The 22,994-nt window shown below is 53.1% G+C and overlaps 8 protein-coding genes across 8 annotated transcripts; 5 read left to right on the top strand and 3 right to left on the bottom strand.

Annotated features, from left to right (window-relative positions):
• Positions 1–2,179: 2,179 nt before the first annotated feature.
• BO95DRAFT_464473 (uncharacterized protein) lies at positions 2,180–3,488 on the top strand (the record flags this gene model as incomplete). Its single annotated transcript, XM_025589063.1, has 5 exons — positions 2,180–2,189; positions 2,242–2,396; positions 3,026–3,177; positions 3,233–3,407; positions 3,471–3,488. 5 exons carry the CDS (start codon positions 2,180–2,182, stop codon positions 3,486–3,488), a joined length of 510 nt encoding a protein of 169 aa, XP_025441442.1.
• A 3,175-nt stretch (positions 3,489–6,663) lies between these two features.
• On the top strand, positions 6,664–7,430 carry BO95DRAFT_443635 (uncharacterized protein; the record flags this gene model as incomplete). Its single annotated transcript, XM_025586695.1, has 1 exon — positions 6,664–7,430. A coding segment is annotated over exon 1 (341 nt), but the record flags the coding sequence as incomplete, so codon positions are not given.
• Positions 7,431–9,915: 2,485 nt separating this feature from the next.
• Positions 9,916–11,518, bottom strand: BO95DRAFT_390954 (uncharacterized protein). The gene has a single exon (XM_025583618.1). The coding sequence runs from the start codon at positions 11,441–11,443 to the stop codon at positions 10,220–10,222; it is 1,224 nt and encodes a 407-aa protein (XP_025441440.1). The 5' UTR covers positions 11,444–11,518; the 3' UTR covers positions 9,916–10,219.
• A 928-nt stretch (positions 11,519–12,446) lies between these two features.
• On the top strand, positions 12,447–13,153 carry BO95DRAFT_515106 (uncharacterized protein; the record flags this gene model as incomplete). Its single annotated transcript, XM_025591725.1, has 2 exons — positions 12,447–12,722; positions 12,806–13,153. 2 exons carry the CDS (start codon positions 12,447–12,449, stop codon positions 13,151–13,153), a joined length of 624 nt encoding a protein of 207 aa, XP_025441439.1.
• Positions 13,154–13,307: 154 nt separating this feature from the next.
• BO95DRAFT_498521 (F-box protein) lies at positions 13,308–14,697 on the top strand (the record flags this gene model as incomplete). The annotated part of the gene is made up of 1 exon (XM_025590925.1): positions 13,308–14,697. The coding sequence occupies exon 1, from the start codon at positions 13,528–13,530 to the stop codon at positions 14,695–14,697; it is 1,170 nt and encodes a 389-aa protein (XP_025441438.1). The 5' UTR covers positions 13,308–13,527.
• A 791-nt stretch (positions 14,698–15,488) lies between these two features.
• BO95DRAFT_474107 (SDR family oxidoreductase) lies at positions 15,489–16,640 on the top strand. The gene has a single exon (XM_025589776.1). It carries the CDS (start codon positions 15,544–15,546, stop codon positions 16,438–16,440), a length of 897 nt encoding a protein of 298 aa, XP_025441437.1. The 5' UTR covers positions 15,489–15,543; the 3' UTR covers positions 16,441–16,640.
• Positions 16,641–17,384: 744 nt separating this feature from the next.
• On the bottom strand, positions 17,385–19,193 carry BO95DRAFT_498508 (uncharacterized protein; the record flags this gene model as incomplete). The annotated part of the gene is given in 7 exon segments (XM_025590924.1): positions 17,385–17,430; positions 17,461–17,902; positions 17,926–18,342; positions 18,395–18,634; positions 18,654–18,707; positions 18,756–19,055; positions 19,118–19,193. 7 exon segments carry the CDS (start codon positions 19,191–19,193, stop codon positions 17,385–17,387), a joined length of 1,575 nt encoding a protein of 524 aa, XP_025441436.1.
• Positions 19,194–19,772: 579 nt separating this feature from the next.
• BO95DRAFT_390950 (BRCT domain protein) lies at positions 19,773–22,707 on the bottom strand. The gene is made up of 6 exons (XM_025583617.1): positions 22,670–22,707; positions 22,182–22,607; positions 21,479–22,113; positions 21,148–21,424; positions 21,021–21,101; positions 19,773–20,974 (listed from the first exon to the last, which is right to left on the bottom strand). Exons 2-6 carry the CDS (start codon positions 22,429–22,431, stop codon positions 19,785–19,787), a joined length of 2,433 nt encoding a protein of 810 aa, XP_025441435.1. The 5' UTR covers positions 22,432–22,607; positions 22,670–22,707; the 3' UTR covers positions 19,773–19,784.
• Positions 22,708–22,994: the final 287 nt, after the last annotated feature.

Raw genomic sequence — 22,994 nt, 5'->3', positions numbered from 1 at the left:
CGCCGGCTTGTTCCATAACTCCGACTGTAACTCCGAACGTGCCCTAAGTTGATCTCCTCACAGATGTAGTCCCGGAGCACGCAGGCTCCTTGACGGGCTGTTCTGAGAAAGGGGGGCTCTTCATGCCCACTTCTTTGATGAATATAGGCTGAAAAGATAGTCCTTCACAGCTGTATTTTCAGTGGAGGGTTCCTTCGCGGAAGTGGTCGGCAAAAAGGGATTCCGTCACTGGGATAGTCCTCAGAAGGCTCACAAGGCAAATCCGTCACTGGTGTAGTTCTCAAAGGTCGAGCCCGTCACTGGGGTTGTTTTCAAAGGCGATTCTGTCACTGGTGTAGGTCTCAAAGAGGTAAGCCGTTAATGGATTGATATCTCGGAGCGCAGAATACACTATGGAATGATTAAACGGACTGCAATTCTTCACGGCTTACCCAGCGGTTCATTGTATCCTCAAGACCTCAGCGAGCCGGGGACTGTCTACTTAAGAGCCCTCCCACTTCTTCTCAGATTCTTTCTTTTTCTTCCTTCTTCCTCTCTCCTCTTCCCACCACACTCCACATCACACTCCATGTGGACTTCTACTCGGTCTTTTCCTATCTTCCTTATCCTCTGTTGACTCCCGCTCTCATGATACATCTGTTCATTCCTCTCATGCATCTGTTCACCTAACCAATATACTTTCGTGGTGGAACGAGTTGCTCCACCCTTGGGTAAACTGAGCAGCGCAAAAGCTGGGACGACACCTCCCGGTGCGGGGCGTTACCAATGTCTTCCATCTTTCTTCTTTCCACCCCGCTCCATATGGTCCTCTTCTCAGACCTTGCAATTTTCATACGTTCTATTACCCAACTAAGTTGCATTCGATGCATGGGACAAAACATAAGTTCTTGGGACGGATATGCCTTTGTGGTGGGCGGTTTTGATCCCAACTGACATGGGATGACACGAAGAGATGCTGGGTCGATGTACGCTTTCGAAGAGAAAGTCTACATAAGTTATCAGGGCCTCGAGGAGGACTTTGGTTCTACTAATCCCGCAGGATTTGGATTAGTCCAGGATCTCCTCGAGTGAGACAAACAGACTCGCTTGGAAGACTCGCTTGGAGCGAGACATCAGATTGCGGGGTTCTGGGTATGCTTGGGTTTCGAAGAGAAAGCATACCCAGGGAGGAGCTGGCCTTTTCTCAACAAACATCTGGCATTGGATTCAAGATGCGAGGGGTGAGACTTCACTACCCCGCGGTGTTTTCCCGCCCCATCTCAGGTCAAGTCTTCTTCGGGAAATTGCGGAACTTGCGGGAGAGTTCCCAGTTTACTGATTGCTTGTGTGGTCTCGGAGATCGCATCTGCGAGTTGAGAAAGGCGATGAATGTTATGACGGCTCGGTTATCTGGGAGGATTGATCCAGAATGTCGAACTGGGGGCTCTTGCGTGTTTCTCCTTGAATCATATTTGAGGGGTGATTGACAGTTTTTCTCATCTCGATGATCAAGTCATCTCCTTCTTTTACTTTTCACCTGTGACTATTTTGAGAGTCGCGTGTTTTCATCTGTTCTTGCTTCCGGAATTACCCCTCCCTTCGGGCATGTTCTTCCTTCTCTGAGAGATTGAGAGCTCATTTCCTTTGCCTTGTCTCACTTCCGCTGGCACTCCGACGGGCCGTCTAGCTCAGAGGCCACTGACCGGACACTCATTCGTAACATTCTCACATACTTTTCTTCTGGACTGCACAAGTTCCACCTTCTCCCCAATTCGCGCAAGTCGAAGAGAGCTTCTTCTACCGCTGCCAAGTCAAGCCTGTTCCCCAAGCTTCGTCTGTCTTCCAGGATCCATTGCCCAGGTTGAGCGCTACACCTCCAGCATCAGCGACCGGTCTACCCTCTTACCACCCTGTTGCTATCTGGTGACTTGCCAGTGTCATGATGGACAGTACACTCGTCCTGAGAAAAATGGACCAGGATACCACTGTCAGATGTGTCAGAGCTTGGAGCAATTAAGTGTTCTACTTGGTGACAATCCTCTCTAGCACCACTGCTGAGCTTGTCCCTGCTGCTTCGATTCTGTTCATTCAAGCTCGATACCACATTGCCACGGTGATCAGTTCACTCCCCTCGTCGATCGCCTGGGAGACAGACTATCTGGGCAGGACTCGGAAGTTCTTTCATGATCATAGCTTCGCTATGAGCATTGGTATGTCTACACCTCTGTACGAATCGAATGTGTCTGATGCTAATATCCACAGATAGCACCTTGGTCTACACCGAGTGCGGAAGAAAGACTGGGGTGCGAAAAACTCTTGCCGCTGCCGCTGCTGCTACCACCACCACCACCACCTCCTCCTCCTCCTCCTCCTCCTCCTCCATCATCATCATCATCATCGTCATCATCACAATCACCGTGAGCTCAGGTGTTTGCCCTCTTCAACACGATCTGCACATCGAAGTCCGACTTGTCGGTTTGTTGACAAGGCTTCACTGAGTGCGGAAAAGGATGGTGAGGAAGAGGCCAGTGAGGAAAACTCTTGCCGTTGTCGCTGCCGCTGCCGCTGCTGTTGCTGCTGCTGCCACCACCATCACCATCACCGTTAATTCAGGTGTTTGTGCACTTGGACACAGTCTGCAAGTCAAAGCTCGACTAGTCAGTTTGTTGACACTCGGACGAACTGAGTTCTGTTTGAGATGATGGGAAGAATGATTCGGTTACCACCACTTCACCGGGTTCTGATCCATTGCTTCCTTGCCCCTGAGAACCATATCCCATGGTTATCGATCACAAATGTGGTGACCTCTTGAGGTGCATAAGCATCGACTCCGAGGCATTACTCAACAGGCTTGTCATCAGTGTAGCTCAGCGGTGCTGGTCTTTTCTTATCCTTGCGATGAAGGCTCTGTAAGAACATTGCTGCATGGCTCCTTGTGGAGTCACTGGATACATTACCCTCCCGTGAGCATCCATGTACCTAGCCCATTTCCCCCCTAGGCAATTTGCTAATTTGACTCGAACCACAGTGATTCTCGATGATTCAGATGAGGTATCGAAAGACCTCCGGCGAGCTACCAACAATGCCAGCCTCATCGAACTTGCTATCGCTGTTGCTCAACGGAACTGGCGTGCTCCCTCGTCCTTACGATGAAGGCTCTGTGAGTCATTGTGGAGTTACTGGATATATTGCTCGCCCGTAAGTTTTTACTAGGCCGTCCTATTCCTCGGCAATATTCTAATCTTGCTCGAAGCTCAGTGTATCCCAACGACTCAGGTGAGGTATTGAGGAACCTCCGGCGAGCTGCCAACAATGCAAGCCTCATCGAGCTTGCCATCGCTGTCGCCCAACCTGAGCCGACGTGTCCCTCTATCCTGGCAATTGTCAATGCGCAAGGACTGCTCAAGGCCTTGTTGCAAAGCCACTGGGTACATTGCCCGTGAGTGACTGCTTGACAGATTCTTTTGCTAATCTTGTTCGAATCTACCTAGAGTTCTTTGGCCGCTTAATTGACACGGTGAGGAACCTCCAGCGAGCCACCAGTAGCACCAGCCTCTTCTAGCTCGTCTCGCTGTAGCTCAACTGGACGATCATGATTGTGGAAACTTTTAAGAAAGTCTGCCGCAGGGCTCATTGTGAAGCCACTGGATACATTACCCACTTGTGAATAACTGCCTGGCCTATCTCTTTCCTCTGAAACGATTCTAATCATACTCGACGTTGCCTAATACGCTTCAACAGCTTAGTCAATGTGGTTGTGAGCCTCCGGCAATGCAACAATGCCAGCCTCTTCAAGCTTGCCACTATTGCAGCTCAATCAAGTTTGACTTGTCTCCCCATTCCGACGGTCAAGTTCTTGCGCAAGGACTGCAGAAGAGCTCTGAGGCCACTGGATACATTACCCATCCGTGAGTGACTGTCTGACCTATTCCTTTCCTCCGAGTTGATGCTAATCATACTCGAAGTTGCCTAGTACACTTCTAGCCTTGGTGAAGTGGTTACGAGCCTCCGGCAGCCCAACCAGGCCAGGCCCTTTGAGCTTTAGATCATTGTAGCTCAACTGGACTGGTATTCAAAACTTTTGCCCCTGAGGACTGCCGCAGGGCTCATTGTAAAGCCACTGGGTCCATTACACTCTTGTGAGTATTTGCTTTGTTCCATCCCTTCGCTTACATTTTGCTAATCGTGCTCGAATCAACACAGTGCGCTTCAATAGCCGAGATGAGGCTGTTATGAACCTCCAGCGAGCCGCCAACGGCGCCGTGCTTCTCTTTGTCGATCTTTGGACCCGGCATGTAGTCCAGCTGCGCGAGCGTATGCACAACACACTGCCATGAGAGTTCAGTGTGAGGTTCACCCTCAGAGAACCTTGTTCCGGCGAGCCATAGCAAGTTGCAGCAGTCGAGGATTAGGCAGATAAACCATCTGCATGCCATGCCTACAGGTCATTAGTCTGAGCCTTTTTCAGTCTGAGCGACGCGTTTCCCGACTGGAATCTGGGGGGTTGATATTATCATTGACACTTTCAGGTCTCTTTTTCGATTACCAGAGAATCTGCTCCTATGTCCTCTCCGGGTGTCTTGAGTTGAGCACATGAGTGAAGAGCTTGAGGCTACTGAGCTCTTAGACCCCACTTGTATAGCGGCTTATTGCCAGTGGGCAGATGGATTGGTAAACTATCTTGACCACCAGCCAACCTCTGTTCTTCCTGTGCTTGTGCCAACTCGACCGTGAATCGAGTCGAAGCATGTGACCGAAGTTTATGGGGATATTCAGCCTTTGGATCACAGTTGCAGTAGCAGCTGATTGCCAGTGTCAAAAACGATCAATCGGCCATCTTGGTCGTCAGCCGACGTCTGGTTAATCCGTGATTGTGTCTTCTCGACCATTGATCGAGTCGAAGCATGTGACCGGAGTCCATAAGGCTATTCAGTCTTTGGATCACAGTTGCAGTAGCAGCTCATTGCCAGTGGCAACGCAAATCAACAGACCATCTCGGTCGTCAGCCGACATCTCCTCATCTGTGCTTGTGTCGTCTTGGTCATTTGACTCTTATGCAAGACTGTATGTTCATTCACATATCCAGTAGACTTTGACGCTGAAAAGGCACTCCTGCAATTAAGCAAGACCCCAGGTCTGACTATTTTGTTCTATGCTCATGGTCATAGATATGCTGTGGAGAAGAAGTCTTTGGCACGTCCACTACGGTGAGGATATCGCAAACCAGAATGGGGGTTCCATCTGTATAACCGAATCAAACACATTCTAGTCTTTCGTTACCAGAGCTACTACCAGTTCATGGTTCAAAGCGAGTGCTAGAAGTTTGATCTATCTGGATAAGTTACAAGAGGTCTCTGAGATTGTTGGACTCGGATGTGGTCCTGGGCTGGCTCAGTCTCAAGAACACATTGCCGGCTGCTATGAGAATCTCGCTTCAAGTTTCCTGATGCTGATCGCTTGACCTTATCTTTAAGTTGAATACCCAGGGCTCTTGGCTCACTGGTATCCAAGCTGGGCAGAGTGTTCCTTGTGTTGTTCCATCTGGATTCCAACGCCCACTTGAAATTCTCTTTAGGCGACTGTCTCTCTTTGGATCGCATTTTTCTTCCTTTTATCTCTTTCGAGTCTCTTCTATGATCGTTCTAACTCTCCACTTTCGGTGGCTATGAGAGATGGCTGGTAGGTTTCCCGCCCTAGGCGATGGCTGTGCTTGTGTTTCCGTTCTAGGGTGTGGTGATTTATTGTGAGCAAGATGAAAGCCTTTACCACTTATCATTTCTCGTCCCGCTTTAGTCCCTACCCTCCCTCGCTCTGCACACCCGTAGCAGTAGACCCCAGACTCCATAATACGGGTGTGCGGGTCCCAGTCTGCAGTTGTCAAACAAATTCGTGAAAAAATGGATGACCGGAATATGGTACGGACTGACAAGAATGCCAATCGGCGCGAATCGTTATGCGGCGCGAATCGGTATAGGCCGTGCCTCACAACGCACTGAAGACACAATAGGGAGAGGATCGGAACATAGGTCAGTGATACAAAGTGTAAACAGATCCGGCACCAGAGGTGGCGATCGCAGAACCCGCGGTAAAGCTGCTGAATCGAGAAGTAGTACGTACATTGGGTCCGAGCAAGTACGTGAAGGGTATCAGCTACATGAGTCCAGAAAAGGCTATGTTCGACGAGAGAGAAGTCGACCAACCTGTCGTTAAATGGTGTCTCGGACTAACCGTAAGGTACTCAAGGTGATAAAGTCCACTTTCAGGGGAAATATGCGAGCGATCTCAGGTGGCAGTGAGATGGATTCTGCGAAGGCGGCACGAGTAGCCGGCCCACTGTAGATGGCCTCTTTCCCTCCCTCTCTCCATTCTTCTTTTCCTCTTTCCCTTCCTTCCTCCTCCTTCCTCCCTCCTTCCTCACCCCGCATGCTTACTCCTTCCTCCACCATCAACAAACCGCCTTCGCGATGAGTTGTACTCCCCCTCAGCAACTGTTACGAGTCATATTTCAAACTGTCCATCAAACTTCAACTTGACTGCGCTGCGTGAGAACTCCGAATCCAACTCGAAGAAGGCAGCACTCGCTGCTTGATCAGGACATTTGTTGCGAGCATCAGCCTTATTCATGGCGACGGCTTTTTCAAAAAGCACACTGGTGCCCGCCCCACGCCCTTGGCTCTCCTCAGTGAGCAACCTTACGACCACCACCCTCCAAACAAAACATTCCCGACACTTCTCACTGAGGATAGCCAAGGGCGTAGACCCTACAGATACTGCTCTACAAATGCCACTTTCAGATGAATACATATATTATCTCCTACCTCCCACCTCCTACGCCCACGCCCTTGGCTCTCCTCAGTGAGCAGCCTTACGACCACCACCCTCCAAGCAAAACATACCCGACCCTTCTCACTGAGGAGAGCCAAGGGCGTTGTTCCTACGACCACCACCCGTCGAACGAACATTTCTCCTATAACTACGCTGGGAAAGCCTGGCAAAACTTTTCTATCACCCGGAGCAAGGGCTCCACCAAGGAGAAGAACAAGAAGACGGGTGGATCTACGAACATAACCCTTCGAACCGAACGATCACCACCGAATGCACCTTCTACGCTCACACCCTTGGCTCTCCTCAGTGAATAGCCCTACTACTGCCATTCTTCCAACAGGCACATTCCCTCTGTTCACTGAGGGGAGCCAAGGGTGTACTGGTCGAACGAATACATTCCCTATGCATGTGACGGCGGCCCTGGGGCCTTTGTGCCTGAGGTGCCAGCTCACCGCCCACCCGGCTGCCTTTAGCTAGTTCTCTCCGATAGCCTCACGTAGAGGAATCAACAAGCCTTCTCCATCTCCCTAAGGCCCCAACAGCATGTGCATACTCTGAGAAGGTCTGGGACACTCAGCTCTACTTGGCAGACTGGAAAGGAATAGCGAGTTGACACGGAAATGACGGTATTAAGGAATGGAGAGAACGATCCGAGTGCTGCACATGTCCCTGGCTATCTGCTTTGTGATAAATTGATCCAAACGCACTTTCTTCTACGTAGTAAGATATTTGATTTCATCAATGTTGGCTCGTCAATTGACAATAGGACAATGTTCTCATGGAGTCGGATACGGGCAGGTCCGTAAGGCTCAAGTCGCATTTCAACGTCCAGGCTCTAGGAGCGATGCTCAATCAGCATACAGGCTGTCCTTCTTTTCTCTAGGTTTCCGATAAGCATTTGTAGAGCAAAGAATCAGGTAGCGACCCGATCCCTTTCGTTGGAGAATTGAGCAATGTCCAAGCTTCGGCACGGGATCAACTCTTTATGGTGAAAATTTATCTTTCGAGAGGTGCCAGTATCGGTGTTCAGCAATGTCTCATCCTACCACCCAACTTTTCGCATTGAAGAAGGGCCCATTTGAAGAAACTCTTGAGCATGATTGCGCAAAGCTCGCTAGCGTATACTACGGAGGACCATTGCGGCCATCGGCAGGTAAGAAATAGGCCGACAGTATAATCAGCAAACATACACAGAAACCTCAACAACTCCAGTTAAAAGGAATTACGAGAGGTAGGCCCTAAAAAAATACCTCTAATAAATAATACTGTCGGCCGCTCAGGGTCTCCAAATGTCCTCACACATGATAGGGCTGTGCGATCACGTGATTAGAACTGCCGAGGGGTAGAAAAGCTTCAAAGGGGAAACTGCCCGAGGGCCGGCGCCCCGGGGTGGAAGGGGGTTTGGAGGCCAGGGAGTGCTGTAACCTAGTAAGCTCTCTGGGCAGCGTTCCAGAAAATTTTGGTCCGGCCACCGCTGCTACGGCAAGAATACTATAATTAGAGAATAATCCCCCCTTCACCCAAGCATAGTATTCCATAATGTTGGCCAACCACAAACCTACGTGTCTATGGTACTCGCGGCCCAAGTGTCTTACTAGCACGCCCAGGCTCCAAGCATCTGTCTCGAAATCCCCAGTCATGGCCAAGGATCACAGCCACAGTAGATAGTTCGACCACGTTCGCCATCAATCTTCCACTGTATCGGCTGTTCTCGTTTGACAACATTAGTGAGAAGATTCTGGTTCTCATCGCTTAGCAGAATACTGTCTTAGTAAGCTTCAGATCTGATAACTAACTAACCTGGATCGATCAGACCATTGTACAGTACTTTTACTCTTGACATGGCAAGGGCTCCGATTCGTACTTAACCTGTGTGAACAACTTTGCACTCTGGGTTGCAGATAGCCCAGACTCGTGAGAGATGGAAGTAGATGTAGACCTTCAATAATAGGCAGAAGGGAAGCTTGCGATCAACGAAGCGCCTCTACAAGATCCAGAGCGGCTCTCGTTTTGGTGCGTCGTACACGAGACCCATGTGCTTACCCACCCCTGCGGCCCGGGGATCTCGAAGGTCATCCAAACAGGTCCGGAGAATCAGCCGGCCATGATGCTCTGGATTCTGCTGCGCGATGTGTGCTGCCGCTTCTCAATCTTCCCCTTCTCATGTAGGGCCTCGTCACCATCGTTGCTGTCGATGTTTTGCAGGGCGGCAGTCGACATCGTCCCTGATGGTGGCATTGCTCAATATCCGCGCGACGTTACTTGCCCACCGGAAAACAAAAGTAATATCGATGACAGCGCTACCTACCTATGCATCTACATTCTCACCGAGCCGTGCAGTAGACGTAGCTAGTCAACGATATCCAGATCTCCTATAAACAGACCACTTCCGCAACTTAATGCAATCGACCGTTCAATCAAAGCCCGTAGGGAATCTTCACTCAAGCCTCAAACCCCTCAGCGCCTCAGCATACACCATACTTCTTGTACATGCGTGCGGAGACCGAGGTCTCAGGTCGGCCACCAATCTGAGCAAAAGCAGACAACTACCTACCTACCTACCTACAATCTTAAGTGAACTACCGCTCAGGCTATCTAGAATAAACTTAGAAGCTACATAGGAATGTACGATCGTTGATCAGGACTTGAAGGTGGACCTCCACGACAAGCCCTTGATCTGATCGCTACCCTCTTCACCCCCAGGGATTTACTTGATCTGTTCACTCCTCGCTTCGATTGCCATCATGCATAGGCACGGAACAGCTACCAGGCCCTTACGTCCTGGTGCGAAGCTGTCTGACCTCAACGACCTTAGGTCGTGTTTTGGCCATTTCCGGTCACCTTCTGAAGCAACTGAATCAGGATGTCGAGTTTTGCCTCAATGTTCCTCATCGCCGTGAGGGTGTTCTCCTGCACGGTGAGCTGGGACTCGCTCACGCGCAGCGAGTCCCGCTCGACTTTGACCAAGTCCAAAGCGGCTTCGAGATCCGGATCCACGGGCGGGTTTGAACGTCGAATGAATTGCAGAATGTAACGCATTAGGGCCGTGAACAAAGGATGGAGTAATCCAATCCAGGTCCCCAGCGTCCCCACAAGGGAGATAGTATCAGACACACTCAGCATGTTGTTAGCTTGGGAAGACGTACAGAAGTACTAGCTAATAACGGTGGTGAGTACGGTGAAGAGAGAAGAGGAGGAAAAGAAGAAGTCGAGCAGAGCGCGGGGGAGCTGAGATAGTCGCTGACCTCCGACCTGGGTCAGTTCCTTCCATTCTGGTTAACCTGTATAGATTCCTTCCCGACTTGGTGGTTGCCCATCCGAGTGGCAGGGGCGAGTTTCGGTAACCACCGAAGTACTACCGGAGTGCTACTGGAGGGCTACTGGTAGGACTCAATGACAGCAACAGGTCTCGCCTTCAAGTTCTTGGTCCACGACTAGCAATGGAAGGAGTAGTATAGTACAAGAAGTCCCATCCACTCTTGCACATTGCGCGACGGTATCGCTTTCCAACCAAGTATGATTTGTTTCGCCGGGTAGGGTCACTCTCTTGAACAGAGCTTTCACAAAACAAGCGACGCACCTCCCCCGAGCTCGCCATCGCTGAATCAAGCCCTCCCCAAGGCCCAGAGCGTTCGAAAGCGGCCTTCTTCTTCCACTTTGGATCTTCGAGATCCAGCCCCGCCCCAAGGTCTAGCCATTTGGTAATGATCACTGCCTTTCCATCCTTGCCACAGTCCTCAAGGGAAATCTGGAACTCGACCTCGCAAAGTGGGCACCGCATACACTCCGCAGCGGACGACGATTGCTCGTCCAGAGAAGAGAATCCCCGCTGCTGGACAACAGATCGAATGGCGTCCATTACCGCCGCAGTGCCCAGACTCTGCCCTCTGCAAATGAACAGACGCTGGAACACTGAAAGAGGAACATCGTTGTCCCTGTCGGAGAAGACGACGTCATCGTCATGAAATAACACCCACTGCTGTATCTGCAGAACTAGCGATGGTGGTGTCGAGCGAGCCCCAGCAGGCACGTAGACCCGTCCTTCCACTGACAACAGAGTCGTTCTGGCGGGATCCTCGGGATAGTCAACCACCTCGGTGTAGGCCAGTGACTCGGCGTTGATCCCCCCGCGGCCGCCACAAGAGTGGTTATGCAGCACGGCTACTAGGTGGCAGTGTTGGAATCTGTAACCGCTGGGCAGGCCGTGGACCCTAAAGAACCACATTAGCGAAGGCAGTGGACCATCACCCCGGTACAGATATAGAGCTCCCAGGTCCGGGCATTTGGTGACGATGAGCTGATCAATTGCTGGGGGGCGGACGTCGGTGATAGGATGCAATCTTGCGCAATAGTGGCAGCAGAACATCCGAGGGAGGTCTCGGACTAGTCTGTTGAGGGCAGAAAGAGCTATCGACTTGTTGCACCGCACTGGATTGAGGTCGCAGAGACTTGTCGTAAAGCCATGTAGCGTTCGGCTGCATATACCTAAGCAGATGATGTCGGTTATTGCCAAGAATCGTGTGACATGGAGTAAAAGCTCAAGCGGTAACAGTTCCAGGTCAGAAAGTCGCTTTTCGTGTGGGCGGCTGCGTAAGAAGAGTTGAAGTGGCCGAGAAAGCCAGTCTTTCAAGCCCTTCATAATGCTGTGAGGTTTCTGGTATGGATTCAGGTGGACGTGCGTTAAGAAAGACTGCTTGCGGGCTGGTGGGGAACGTGGATAAGTGATGAACTCGGCTACGTGAGGCTATCCGAGCGGAACTATCAACATGGGCTGTGGCGGGCGGTGAGCAGTCTGGCTATCGGGGCCTCAGCGCCGCCGACACCCTCATACAAATCACGGTACCGTGTCTAACTTACGTGGCTCTGTCTTTAGTCGAGCGGTAAGACGGTCTGCCGATTGTACAATACTTCCTCAAGCAACGGCTTGGGTCCTTTTGTAGGCTGTCTGGCATAATTCAACACGACTGTACTCCATACTGTAATTCTTCCTCGGTCTATATACTCCGTACATTCTCTTTCATAATCTGCTTCAAGTTTGTTTATGCTTACCTGAACAGTCTACTTTCTTGTCTTGTCGTTTTTAATATAAAAAAAATGCTGACAATATTATCTCAGCCAGCGCTGGCTACCCTCCTGGTTCTTGATATATTTCCTGGGTTTATAACTGTCGACAAGCGCTGCGCGGGAAATCCAGCTATCAAGCACAATGTTTATTCCTTGTCGTATGCCAACAGTCTCTAGATATGAGGGGATCAAGGATCAGCTCAAGTAAGCTGGCTGTGTTTCCTGAACCATGATCAAAAGTCAAAAGCTGACTCTCGATTCCTATGATGTCTGAGTTCCATCTACCTGGGTAGGTCGACAGGCATGACAAATAAAGAAGAAAGAATCCTCGAAGTAGCAACCGGGGCTATGTTCCGTAAACAGCCACCAAAAGTGAGTTCATCGGAGAGCAACTCCCATAGACACATGTTGTCATTCCCGCGTGGACAGTCAGTCAGCCTGGATTGTCTGCGCAGTTTCCGCTCCTCCCACTACGCATGCACCTTCTACCATCCAACCACGCCTTTCCACCTTTCTTCGGTCTTCACAAACAGTCGACAGGGTCAACAACATTAAAATCAGAGCCTGAGACACCGACCATGAGCTTGGGCACCAATATGATCGATGAGCAAGTAGAGTGCGCAGCTCAGCATGCCACGAAGAACGTCGCCAGCAGCGGGGTCCCCGAAAGCATCAACAGCGGTATCAGCAATCCTCCAGAATCGATGCTCTCAAAGTTCGAGCTCCTCCCGGCAGAGCTTCTGCTCTGCGTCAAGAGTTTCTTGGGGAATACAGACGCTATTCACTTGGGCATGTGCAGCCAGACTCTAAGGAAGAAGATCCGCCAGTCTCCCATCACAGAGGAGCTGAATAAAGTAGTTAGATCAAGCATCTCCTCTCCCTCTCTTTGGGTTTCCCTCTCCTCTTCCCCTCACTAACTCCAAAACTCGTTCTCTAGACTAGTACATCCACTCCTACTCAAAACAAACTAGAAACGGTGATCATCTGGCTCGGCGTCTTCCACCCCGAAATCGAAATCCTGCGCCTCACATATCTCGTCTTACGCGACTGCACCCGATCACTGCCAGAACCACCCTCATCGGAGGAGGCTAGAGTCAGTCTCCTCAAGGCCATGGTCAAAATCCAGAAGACCCAGCTGCGCCTAGACGAGGAGTCGTTGCGTCAGCTGCGGGAGCTGGTCCAGGTGAACAAGCGCCAGAGCGCGCAGCTCGACGAGATCATTCGGTTGCTGAGGGCGGCGCTGGACGGCCGGGACACGGCCTCGGAGGCTGGGGAGGTTGGATAGCTTCCCCAATGCGGCGAATGGGTATGGTAGATGTGTTGTGTCTGAGAGAATCACGAGGGAGGGATTGAGTGCTGAACGGAACAAATACAGGCTCCTATAGGCATCGTAGGGATCCTGCTCAATCAAGCTTGCCCACGCCCTTAGTACACCAATGCACGATGTAAACCATTGAGTCCACCGGACGTCATCAACCGAGATAATAATGCTGATGGAAGGCCATTGTCGGCCGATAGTCCCGGGGAATCGTGACCCTCCCCCCGATAATGATCTCACTGTAGTATCATTACGATCTTGCTTGCTACAGTATATATTAACCATGATGGCGCCACGAGGACTCGACGCTACTCTTACTCCCCAAGAATTGTAATTATACAATGGCATCCGGACTGGCATACCGCCTTGATCGGCCCAGTCGGAATTTTCTCGACATCCACTCCGCGCCACGAAAGCGTTTCAAGAGCGCCGTGAAGCTTTACCGAGCCCGATGTCAAAAGCCGCAACGACTGCATAGCCCGCCGCCGCCGCTGCTGCAGCAACATCCACAGCCTATGTGGACCACACTACCGCTGGAGATCGTTCGCATGATCTTCCTGAACCTCGACATGGTCACCCTTGGCAACTTACGACTAGTCAACACCACGATCCACCAACAAGTTGATGCGGCTCTCTTTGAATATCGCCTTCTCCGAAATCACGCAGCCGAGACCCTCCAAGCACTGGACCTGGCCCAATGCACGCACTACTTCTCGATCCAACAGCTGTATCACGAGTTCTGCCACCCGGGGTGCCGGACCTGCGCCAACTTCGGCCCCTACCTCTACCTTCCGACCCTCTCCCGGGTGTGCTTTCCGTGCGTCCTGTGGCACGGCCGACACCGCGTCGCCTCCCTGGAGGACGTCCTGCAGTTCTACCGGCTGCCCCTCGAAGACTGGTGCCATCTCCCGGTCATCTACACCGCGTTTGACCTGCTGGGCAAATATCCGATGTCGGAACGGATGCTCATCGACATCACGCAGGCCGAAGCCCTGCACAAGCAGCGCGGCAGCCCCCCACCGCCGCGCGAGAGCTCCACGTACCGGAGCTATTATGGCTTGACCTTCCACTGCCGGCAGGCGTCCACGGTGGCCTTCCCCTACTGGGACCCGCACACCCGCGTGGCCGAGCCCGGGGCCTACTGCCTGGGGTGCACCGATTTCTGGGAGCGATCTCGCCCGAAACGCCGCGGGGCCCCAAAGACCTGGGATGAGTACTATGCATGGGGCCCCGGGGTCAATTGGCGGGGCCGCGAGGCGGTCGAGCGCGCATTTCGGGTCCCCGAGCTGCGGCAACACTTCCGGACGTGTCCGCATGTTGTCCGGCGGCGGCGGTTTGGATACGAAGGGGAAGAGGTGATGGAGATGGCGCGGAGGTTTGACGCCCCGATTGGGCGGGTCTTCCGGATTCCGACTCCTCGTCGTCGTCGTCGTCGTCGTGAGGATCGAGCTGCACTGAGACGGTCCGCACGGCTTCAGAAGATGAGGGAGAGAAGAAAAGAAACATGTTGACGGGCCCTGCAGCCTCAGTAGTCAGGCTGTCGCCCACTACTGCGCCACCCACCTCGGTGGTTCTTCGCTGGCTCCACCTCTCGAATAGCCTCGCATAGCTGAATTGACCTGTTGAGGAAATAGCATTGGAAGGCATCTGCTGATTTTACCTACTTGATTCGATCAACTTTGCCTTACTTATATCACATTATATGATAAACCCTGTTCAGAAAGTGTCAAAGTGGCCCCCTACAGCTTCCAAACAGCTGCTACAGACGCCTTCTCGCTGGATTCGATTTGCTCGGAGCAACTGTCTGACACACTTCTCCTGCGCCGCAGGTCCAGGTCCCTATCTATTTATCCCTACTATCCCGTGCGGACTATCGAGGTCCGAAAGAACAATTACTGCTACCAGCACTGTATCGACCCCCGGGCAATGATGAGTATAAACCGATACGATGGGAGGTGCCAGAATTTGGACGAGGCTGCAATGTACTGTACTCGTGTTGGGGTCTTTGTTGTCGTGGGTTGATCTCGTTTCCCTTGCTTGGCAGAGACTCAGGGAGTCAGGGATCTGGTATTGTCCCCACTGATCCTTACTATTGTTCCTTCCTATGTTAGCAACCACCGATAAGCGCTCTCCAAAGAATCCAGCCAGCAACACGATGTTCATTCTTTGTCGCATCATGGATGCAATAGTCTCGTGGATCGAAGGGGAGCAGGGATCAGCTCCGTCAAGCTGACCCTTGTTCCCTGTATTTAATCGCCCCTGTCGTCTGCCGCCCTGAGGCCCGAGCTCTCGCAAAGAGCAGCTCGAAAAGCATTTCATCCTGAATTCACACCTCCAGCAAATAAGCACCACAAGAAATGTCATCCAAGCGCAGTGTCCTCATCACCGGCTGCTCCGACGGCAGTCTCGGATCCGCCCTCGCGCTCCAATTCCACCAAGCGGGCTGGCGCGTGTTCGCCACGGCCCGCAACCCCGCGAAGCTCAAGGAGGCCGAGAAGGCGGGCATTGAGACCGTGCTGCTGGACACTCTGTCGGACGAGTCGATCCGCGCCTGCGTCGCCCGCGTCCAGGAGCTGACGGGCGGGTCGCTGGACGCGCTGATCAACAACGCGGGCGGCGGGTACTCGATGCCCGTCATGGACATCGAGATCCCGATCGCGCGGGACTTGTTCGAGCTCAACGTCTGGTCGCTGATCAGCGTCGCCCAGGCCTTCCTCCCTTTACTCCTGGAGTCGGCCCGGACCGGTGGCCCCGGCCGCGGCCCGACCTTGCTCGTCAACCACACCTCCATCTCCGGGACCATCGGCGCCACCGGGCCTTTCGCGGGGGCCTACAACGCCTCCAAGGCCGCTGCCTCCAGCTTCACCGAGACCCTGCGGCTCGAGCTCGAGCCCTTCGGCATCAAGGTGATCAACCTCGTCACCGGCGCGGTCCAGTCCACCTTCCATGATAAGGCGCCGCACCCGACTCTGCCTGCTTCTTCCCTGTACAATGTCGCCAAGGAGACCGTGGAGGGCGCCTTGACCAATACCGATCCCGAGAATGATACCCCCGCCGCGGCGTGGGCGAAGCAGGTGGTCCGCGACCTCAGTAAGCGCACTCCGCCGTATTGGATCTGGCGCGGCAAGCTCGCCAAGATGGCCCGGATCGCGGGCCTCCTGCCGCTGGGGTTCTTCGATGGGACGATGAAGAATTGGGTTGGCTTGGATGTGGTGGAGCAGCGGTGGAAGGAGCAGGTGAAGGCGTCATCTTGAGATGGTGAAGGTGTCCTGTGTAAAGGATTGGTATATAATGCACGCCTGTGCCTAGTAAGAAACTGAAGGTGTTGGTTGTACGGAGTTCTCTGGTGGTTTAGTCTTTGATCTTTGGCATAAGAGCCGGGAGGGAATTTTGTGATCAGTGGTATCTTGTTCATTCGTTGCTGCCTGTTACCGTGCTGTGTTTGTCTTTCCTGGAGTCTTGTCTTGCTGTGATTCTGGGAGTTTCGTTCTCTCTCAGCCGGTGGGACTATTTTATTCGAAATATATCGTAATGGGCCAACTGCATATACGAAGCTGGCTCGGATAATGATATTATACACAGCGATAATAAGTCAGTGCGTAGACCATCGGCAGAGCTTGATATAGGCTTGATCATGGGATAACAACAATGAGGAACTAGACGCCTGTGTCCAAATGGGACCTCAACGCCATCTATCTATCAGACCAAACATACTCTAGCAGTATGCAGCCCATTGCTTTGAAGCTGCTGGGCACCTGGTAGTAAGATAGAAAATGAAAGATCATAAACCACGCCTGATCCTCCCAGACTTGCTGTGTATATGGATGTAGTCTTAGCTCGGATGATTGGGTAAAGAGAGCGGGGGGTATAGAGGATCGACAGAGGTGGAGAGTACTAGGTATTCAAGAGGCGTGGTCTGAGACAGTATGCCTAAAACTGTCAGCAAGAAAAGAACCTCAGTTTGATCCATCATTAGGTATAATTAACATGTGCTGATATGGAAATCCACTCGCAGATCTGGTTAAACGACATTGATATAGCTACCTGTAGCTTCTAACAACACGCAGCAGGAAGATCCAAGGCGACGGGGCGGTCGAAACAGGGATGGCCATAATCAGACGAGCGCACGACCGCTATAGCTAGATCTGCTCCCTACCTAGTCTTGTATAAGTTCTCAGTTGGCCAGACCTGAAAACTGTTATGACTCCGGGAACGGCCACATGGCTCTTGCCTCATCCGGGGATCTTTCCTCGGCTGCTGCTCGCTCGATTCACATCGCCAGCAGCTCCCGATTCTGCCTCCGCTTCTGGGCAATATCCAGCTGCGGTGCAATCCACCCTTCGGCGTCGGTGTCGAGGCACTCCATCGCGAGTTGCTGGACATCATTCCACGCCTGATACTCCGCAAATTGGCGTGCGTGTCGACGGATATCTTCAGCGCTGAATGAATAAGGGCATTCACTCGTGAAATCTAGCGCCGACCAGTTCCGGGAAATCTCAATCACACACTCGCACAGCGGCACGATTCCCACCTCCGAGACTTCGCCGCAGCGGACGAACAACTCCCGAAAGACGCGGGGCACAACGTTCACCATCGCGTCGTGGGCGACGCGGTCGTCGAGGAATTTGGCGACTTCGTATGCTTTGGCGAGCTTGGCCTGGGAGAATTCCTGCAGAGCAGCTGCCTGGCTTTCTCCGTCGAGGGAAGTGAAACCGTCTGGGAGTGTGGGCTCACAAAACCCTTTGGATAGTCTATTGGGGGCTTGAGAAAGACTGGCCATCGGGCTTGAAGGAGTAGAGGGTGGATGGACAGGGACTGAAAGTCGATCAGGGAGACGATTCTCGAGCTTTCGTCCGGAGCTACGAAGATGTTTCTCATGTGGAGGTCCGTGTGCCATAGTGTAGGCTGGCCCGATTGGCCGATTGATGGGTGCGAGTCGATCTGCCGGAATACACTCATTGCAGCTTCTAGGAGCTGGGTTTGCGCTTGAATGCTACCTTGGTGGAATGGTAACCGGGGGGTTGACTGTCGGTGCGTGATCCGGAATATCTCGCGTTTTGCAATTGAGCTTCCCAGGTCTGATAACGTTCGCCCTGGAGATCGGTTAGCTGACGCAGCACATGGTCTATTGTGGTAAGAGCTCACAAGGCCCATGGCTAAAGCTTTCAGACCGGGGGGCAGCTGAATCAGTCGCAGCCGAAGGATGACATGATGGCCCGACGCAAAACCGATCAGAAGAGTCTACGTCCACACACGCCTGTGGCGATCGTATTGGGTCCGCATCAACCCTCCGATAGAGCCCCCCGTACGCAGGAAATGTAAGGGCTGACAGTTGCGCCTCAAGCTTCACCAGATCCTGGATCAGCCCCAACCTCTCGATCTCCGCCATCCCCTCCCATCGTTCATACAGCGGAACCCCTGCCGCCTTCTCCATAATGATGTACTCGGCTCCTCCCGGGTTTCGAACTGTCCGAAGACCAGGAGAGCACTCCTGGAACGGGGATTCGCGTATACTTCTTAACTGATACCATATGAGCATCCGTAAGATTGATGAATAAGGGATACATACCATACTGCAGAGCCGCGACCTCAGAAACGGTAGTCAGGGAGGCTGGTCCCGCGATATGATACGGGAGCTTCGCAACAACCTCCTCGTCATTCTCCTTCGTCAGCAGCAGGGCTTTGCTGAACCCTCCCTCGAGCTTCTCAATCGTTCTGATCGGGGACGGGCTTGCCCCTGCTGTCGCAGCGAGATCGCAGAGAGCGTTGATATTGAACTTCAGGTATCGTCGACGGAGCTGGGTTTCTTCGTCGATGAGGAAATGGCCATTGGTGTAGGTGAATAGCTCTTCGCGGGTGATGGATTTGCCTAAGAGAGTTAGAAGGGTTCCGCTACTAGGTGAAAGTTACTGTGTTTTGGATGTGATTTACCTCGACAAAGGATGGATAGTGGCGCTATTGAGCTTCGAGGCTTGAGGCTCCTGGGGGATCTACGGAAGGAAAGCATACTGGAGCTGGGCTCTTCGAACACATGGGCAGATGTGGAGGAGTGGTTGTTGTAATAGACAGGTACAGGGGACGATGTAGTCGAGGGATTAGTCAGCGTGATGTACCATGCAGGGAGCAGACATCACTTCTGGCACTCTTGGGGATCACTCCTAACGTCTTTCTCACTACATCAGGATGAAGGTAGTTCAATGACTTGCTCTGCCTCTGCTCTCCTGGTCAGCAAGTCGCAAGTGATCGAATAATGCCACTACTGACGCAACAGAAGCTTCGAGATTCAGGTAGTTGCATGACACGATGAGGCCTCAAGAGATCTGAGCCCCTGATGGTTATTGGAAAGATGACCGCCCTCGGAAAAATCATTTTAGATTTCTTCTCAGATCACAAGAATCAAGATCCACAGGCAAAGGCACAGACACGAATGAGGAACCAAAAGCACAATGTATTCAGCATGTATGAGAAAGGACGCCGCGCCATGCACGCATATCATGAACAACATATTCAACCCTAAAAGGATCCAAATCAAACACCTACCCCCCACCCCCAACCGCAGGGTCGTAGGGGAAGAACCGATGCAAATACCAGAACAAGCTCAAAATCCCTCCCCAACCGCCTTCTGCCCATGCCTCGTCCTCCGTCCCCCGCCCCACCCCACATTCTCCAGCTCCCGGAACTCCGGCACCAGCTGCTGATCCCCGAGACCGGCAGCCTTACCGGCACTCTTCTTCGCCACGGCCTTCCCCGCCTGATGCAAGAACTGCTCGCGCATGGCCACGGCGTCCGGATCCTCGTAGTCCAGCTGCGTCATGGCCGGCGGCTCGTTCTCGTCCTCCTCGCCCGCGTACTCATGCTCGTACTCGGACATGACCATCGAATTGCTGGCGGTCCTGCCCTCCATGTCCAGGTACTCGAGTCGGGCGGCGGTGCTGTTCGCGCGGGAGAGGATGCCGCCGCTGTCCGCGGGGTGGTTGGAGTCGAAGATGGCGCTGCCGCAGCCGTCGTCGTTGAGGGTGTCGATGGAGCTGGCGCGCGAGAACGAGAACGCTTTCGTCTGCGGGTGGTGCTGGTCAAGGGAGACGAGGCCGCCGCTGTTGGTGCGGCTCGAGGGCGCGCGTCCGAGGAGCGGTTTCCGAGCGCGGGAGCGGGGCCGGTCACCGTGGCTGTCCCCGGGTTCAGAACCAGAATTGGTGCGGGCTTGTTTCATGAGGCCGCTGACGGCCAGGTCGATGACGGATTGCGCGGTCGGGCCGGTGGAGACATCGGAGATCTTGCGTTTGAGCGGTGAGGAGCTCGTGGAGGTGATTGAGTTCTTCTTGATGGGCGATTCTTTGACTGGGGTAGGGACTCGAGAGCGGTCGTCTGGCTTCGCTTTGGATGGTGCTTCGTGCCGTGGATCAAGCCCATCCGCCTTGGCGGTGTCGGTTGCTCGAGAAGGGTGGCCTGTTCCATCGATTCGGGTTTTTGGTTGGCCAGTCTGGTGATGAGCGGTTGTTTTGGTGGCGTTCGTGGGCTGGTTGGTGGTTGAGGATGGTCGGTTCTGCTCCGGATGCGAGCCAGCTCGCTTCTCCCGAGACTTGCCACTTTGGGTAGATTGCTTCTGAATTAGATAGGGTTCGAAAGGCTGCTTTTTCTCGTGGCGAATGGAGGCCCAGAGCCAGTCCGCAGAGACTGCTGGCACTCCCCACTCCTGAGTATGCCGTAGCTTGTCCTGGTTCACAGGGCTGGCGTCGTTGCAGACGAGCACAGAAGCCTTGGGCGTCAGGTACTCGTTGTATGTAGCACCTAAAGGATTAGTCTTGGTCTAATATGAAGCCGGAATGTCCCTTACCGATTAGATTGACAAGCTTGGACAAGTGCAGGAGATCGATACGGAAGAACCCGGTTGAGCAAACCTTAAGGCCAGATAATCCTAAAACCGTCAGAACAGTCTCCAAGCTTGAAGCGAGAGGACTTACCGTCGACCGGAAATGAGGGAATGGGCGTGTTTGCGACGTGGGATTCTGGAGGCACGAGTGTTTTCGCATCAAGGCATCTCTCCAGCCACATATCCGTCACCACTTCGCATTCGAATGCCAAATCATCGGTGGAAGGAACCTGGGTTTTAGACATCTTGAAAGGAACGATTGTGTACAGACCGTGGCCGGTTTTCGGGATGTCTGATCGGGTGAACTCGCTCAAGGATCCCACCAATTGTGCCCCGTTGAACGATAGATGGTGGCGTAGCACGTTCGTCTGCCGAACGTATTAGTTTCTAGCCCGATGGCATCCGTACCCCGAGACACAAACCTGTTTCGACGAGAACCCATGTATGTAAAAGTAGCAGCCATGCAGAAACCCTTCATCCTTGCTAGCGACCGGCTCCGGTGGTGGCTGGGGACGTGACTCTTGCGCCTCCGCCATGGTCGTCTCGCTAGCGAACGACTTCACCTCCTGGAGGCCCGAGCTAGCCTTCCGCAAGGCCCGGGTCTCGCTCTGCTGGCTCCCCTTGGACCGGCCAAAGTCGCCCGCCTCGAACCCGATGCCAATAATATCGCCCCAGATGCCTTCGTTCTGGTCTCCAAGCTTCGTGCTCGCGATACGGCGCAGTTTCCGGGGTCGGGGATTATTCGAGGGGTTCTCACTGTCGGCCCCCGACGCAGCCTTGGGCTTGGGCGCGGGCAAGGCTCGATGCCAGGCGCCAACGCCATGCTGCTCTGCCGGCAATTGCAGGTCGTACAGGGCCTCTTCCAGGACCATCCCCCGCTCGAGACTGTCGGTGAGCCACTTCATCGAGACGATCTTGATCCCCCACTGCATCGCGAATTTGTACTTGTCCCCCTCGGTACTCCGCGCGATCAGGTGGCTGGTGCCTTTCACGAGGTCTTTCCGAAACTCGGCGCCATGGGCCGTGACTGTGTCTTGGATGTAGTTCCTAACCGACACTGAAGACAAAGAAGAGAAAGTTGTTAGACGAGCCCCCAGATCTGTGTCCGATGAACTCAAAACTCACTATCCTCAAACCCCGTAATACAGATGGACAAGCCTCCAAAAACCGGGAATCGGTACGCGGCCTCCAGCGCGCGGATGTCCGTGTCACCGCCCTTCATCCAGGACTGACGCACTGCCTCGACCCATTCGGGTTTCAGGACCGTGACGTCGGCGCGTTCCCGCGCGACAAATTTGTACTTGGGCGTGTTGACCTCGCCGATCAGCAGGTGAGTGACATCGGAGGTGAGGTCGAATTTGTGGGTCGCTCCCATCTGACTCGCGACGGAGGCAATCTCAGACTATCGGCCATTTCCAAAGATGTTAGCGGACATTATCGTGGTGGGAAGAGCCATGACTTTAGGGTGTGGGTGGGATCGAGACTTTACCCGCTGCTCGGGGAGGATTGAGGTGAAGCAGAGAACCACCCCGGTGAGGGGATGCTCCTTGTCTATTCCAGGTCATTGGGGCTTAGTGCTAAACTTGCAATGGTAGTGTTCAAAGAAAACTTACTTGCGCCCGCAGTCTCAGCCATCGTTCATGGTCGCCGAGCAGAATGAGACCTCCAGCCTGTGCGATGGGGTGAATCTTGGTTTGCTTCCCCGACTTCGCGCCGGAGAGCGCGCAAAGGCGATGCGCGATCACGTGACTGGGTGGTATCAGTGGGTGCCGCTCTCATTTTGTCTAGGCTTATACTTGAGAAGCCATGAACCACTCTACGACAAAACACTAATCTTGATCACAGACCAAGAGACTCACAGCCAACCCAAATTCCGGCCATGTCTGCTCCAGCACCAGCTTTCACGTGCTTAGGGCACGACGGCTTATCAGCATGTCA

The sequence above is a fragment of the Aspergillus brunneoviolaceus genome (assembly GCF_003184695.1).
Source record: "Aspergillus brunneoviolaceus CBS 621.78 unplaced genomic scaffold BO95scaffold_40, whole genome shotgun sequence".
In the NCBI taxonomy this organism is placed as follows: domain Eukaryota; kingdom Fungi; phylum Ascomycota; class Eurotiomycetes; order Eurotiales; family Aspergillaceae; genus Aspergillus; species Aspergillus brunneoviolaceus.
The sequence above is the reverse complement of the archived record's forward strand: the minus strand, read 5'-3'. Positions and strand labels throughout refer to the sequence as shown.

Bases quoted from the DNA above. Each gene is read 5' to 3' on its own strand.
- BO95DRAFT_390954 (XM_025583618.1), bottom strand. From the start codon at position 11,443: ATGAAGGGCTTGAAAGACTGGCTTTCTCGGCCACTTCAACTCTTCTTA.
- BO95DRAFT_474107 (XM_025589776.1), top strand. From the start codon at position 15,544: ATGTCATCCAAGCGCAGTGTCCTCATCACCGGCTGCTCCGACGGCAGT.
- BO95DRAFT_390950 (XM_025583617.1), bottom strand. From the start codon at position 22,431: ATGGGAGCGACCCACAAATTCGACCTCACCTCCGATGTCACTCACCTG. The intron at 21,425-21,478 runs GTTTGTGTCTCG...TACGTTCGGCAG, and splicing joins ATGGGTTCTCGTCGAAACAG to ACGAACGTGCTACGCCACCA. The intron at 21,102-21,147 runs GTAAGTCCTCTC...TGACGGTTTTAG, and splicing joins TCCCTCATTTCCGGTCGACG to GATTATCTGGCCTTAAGGTT.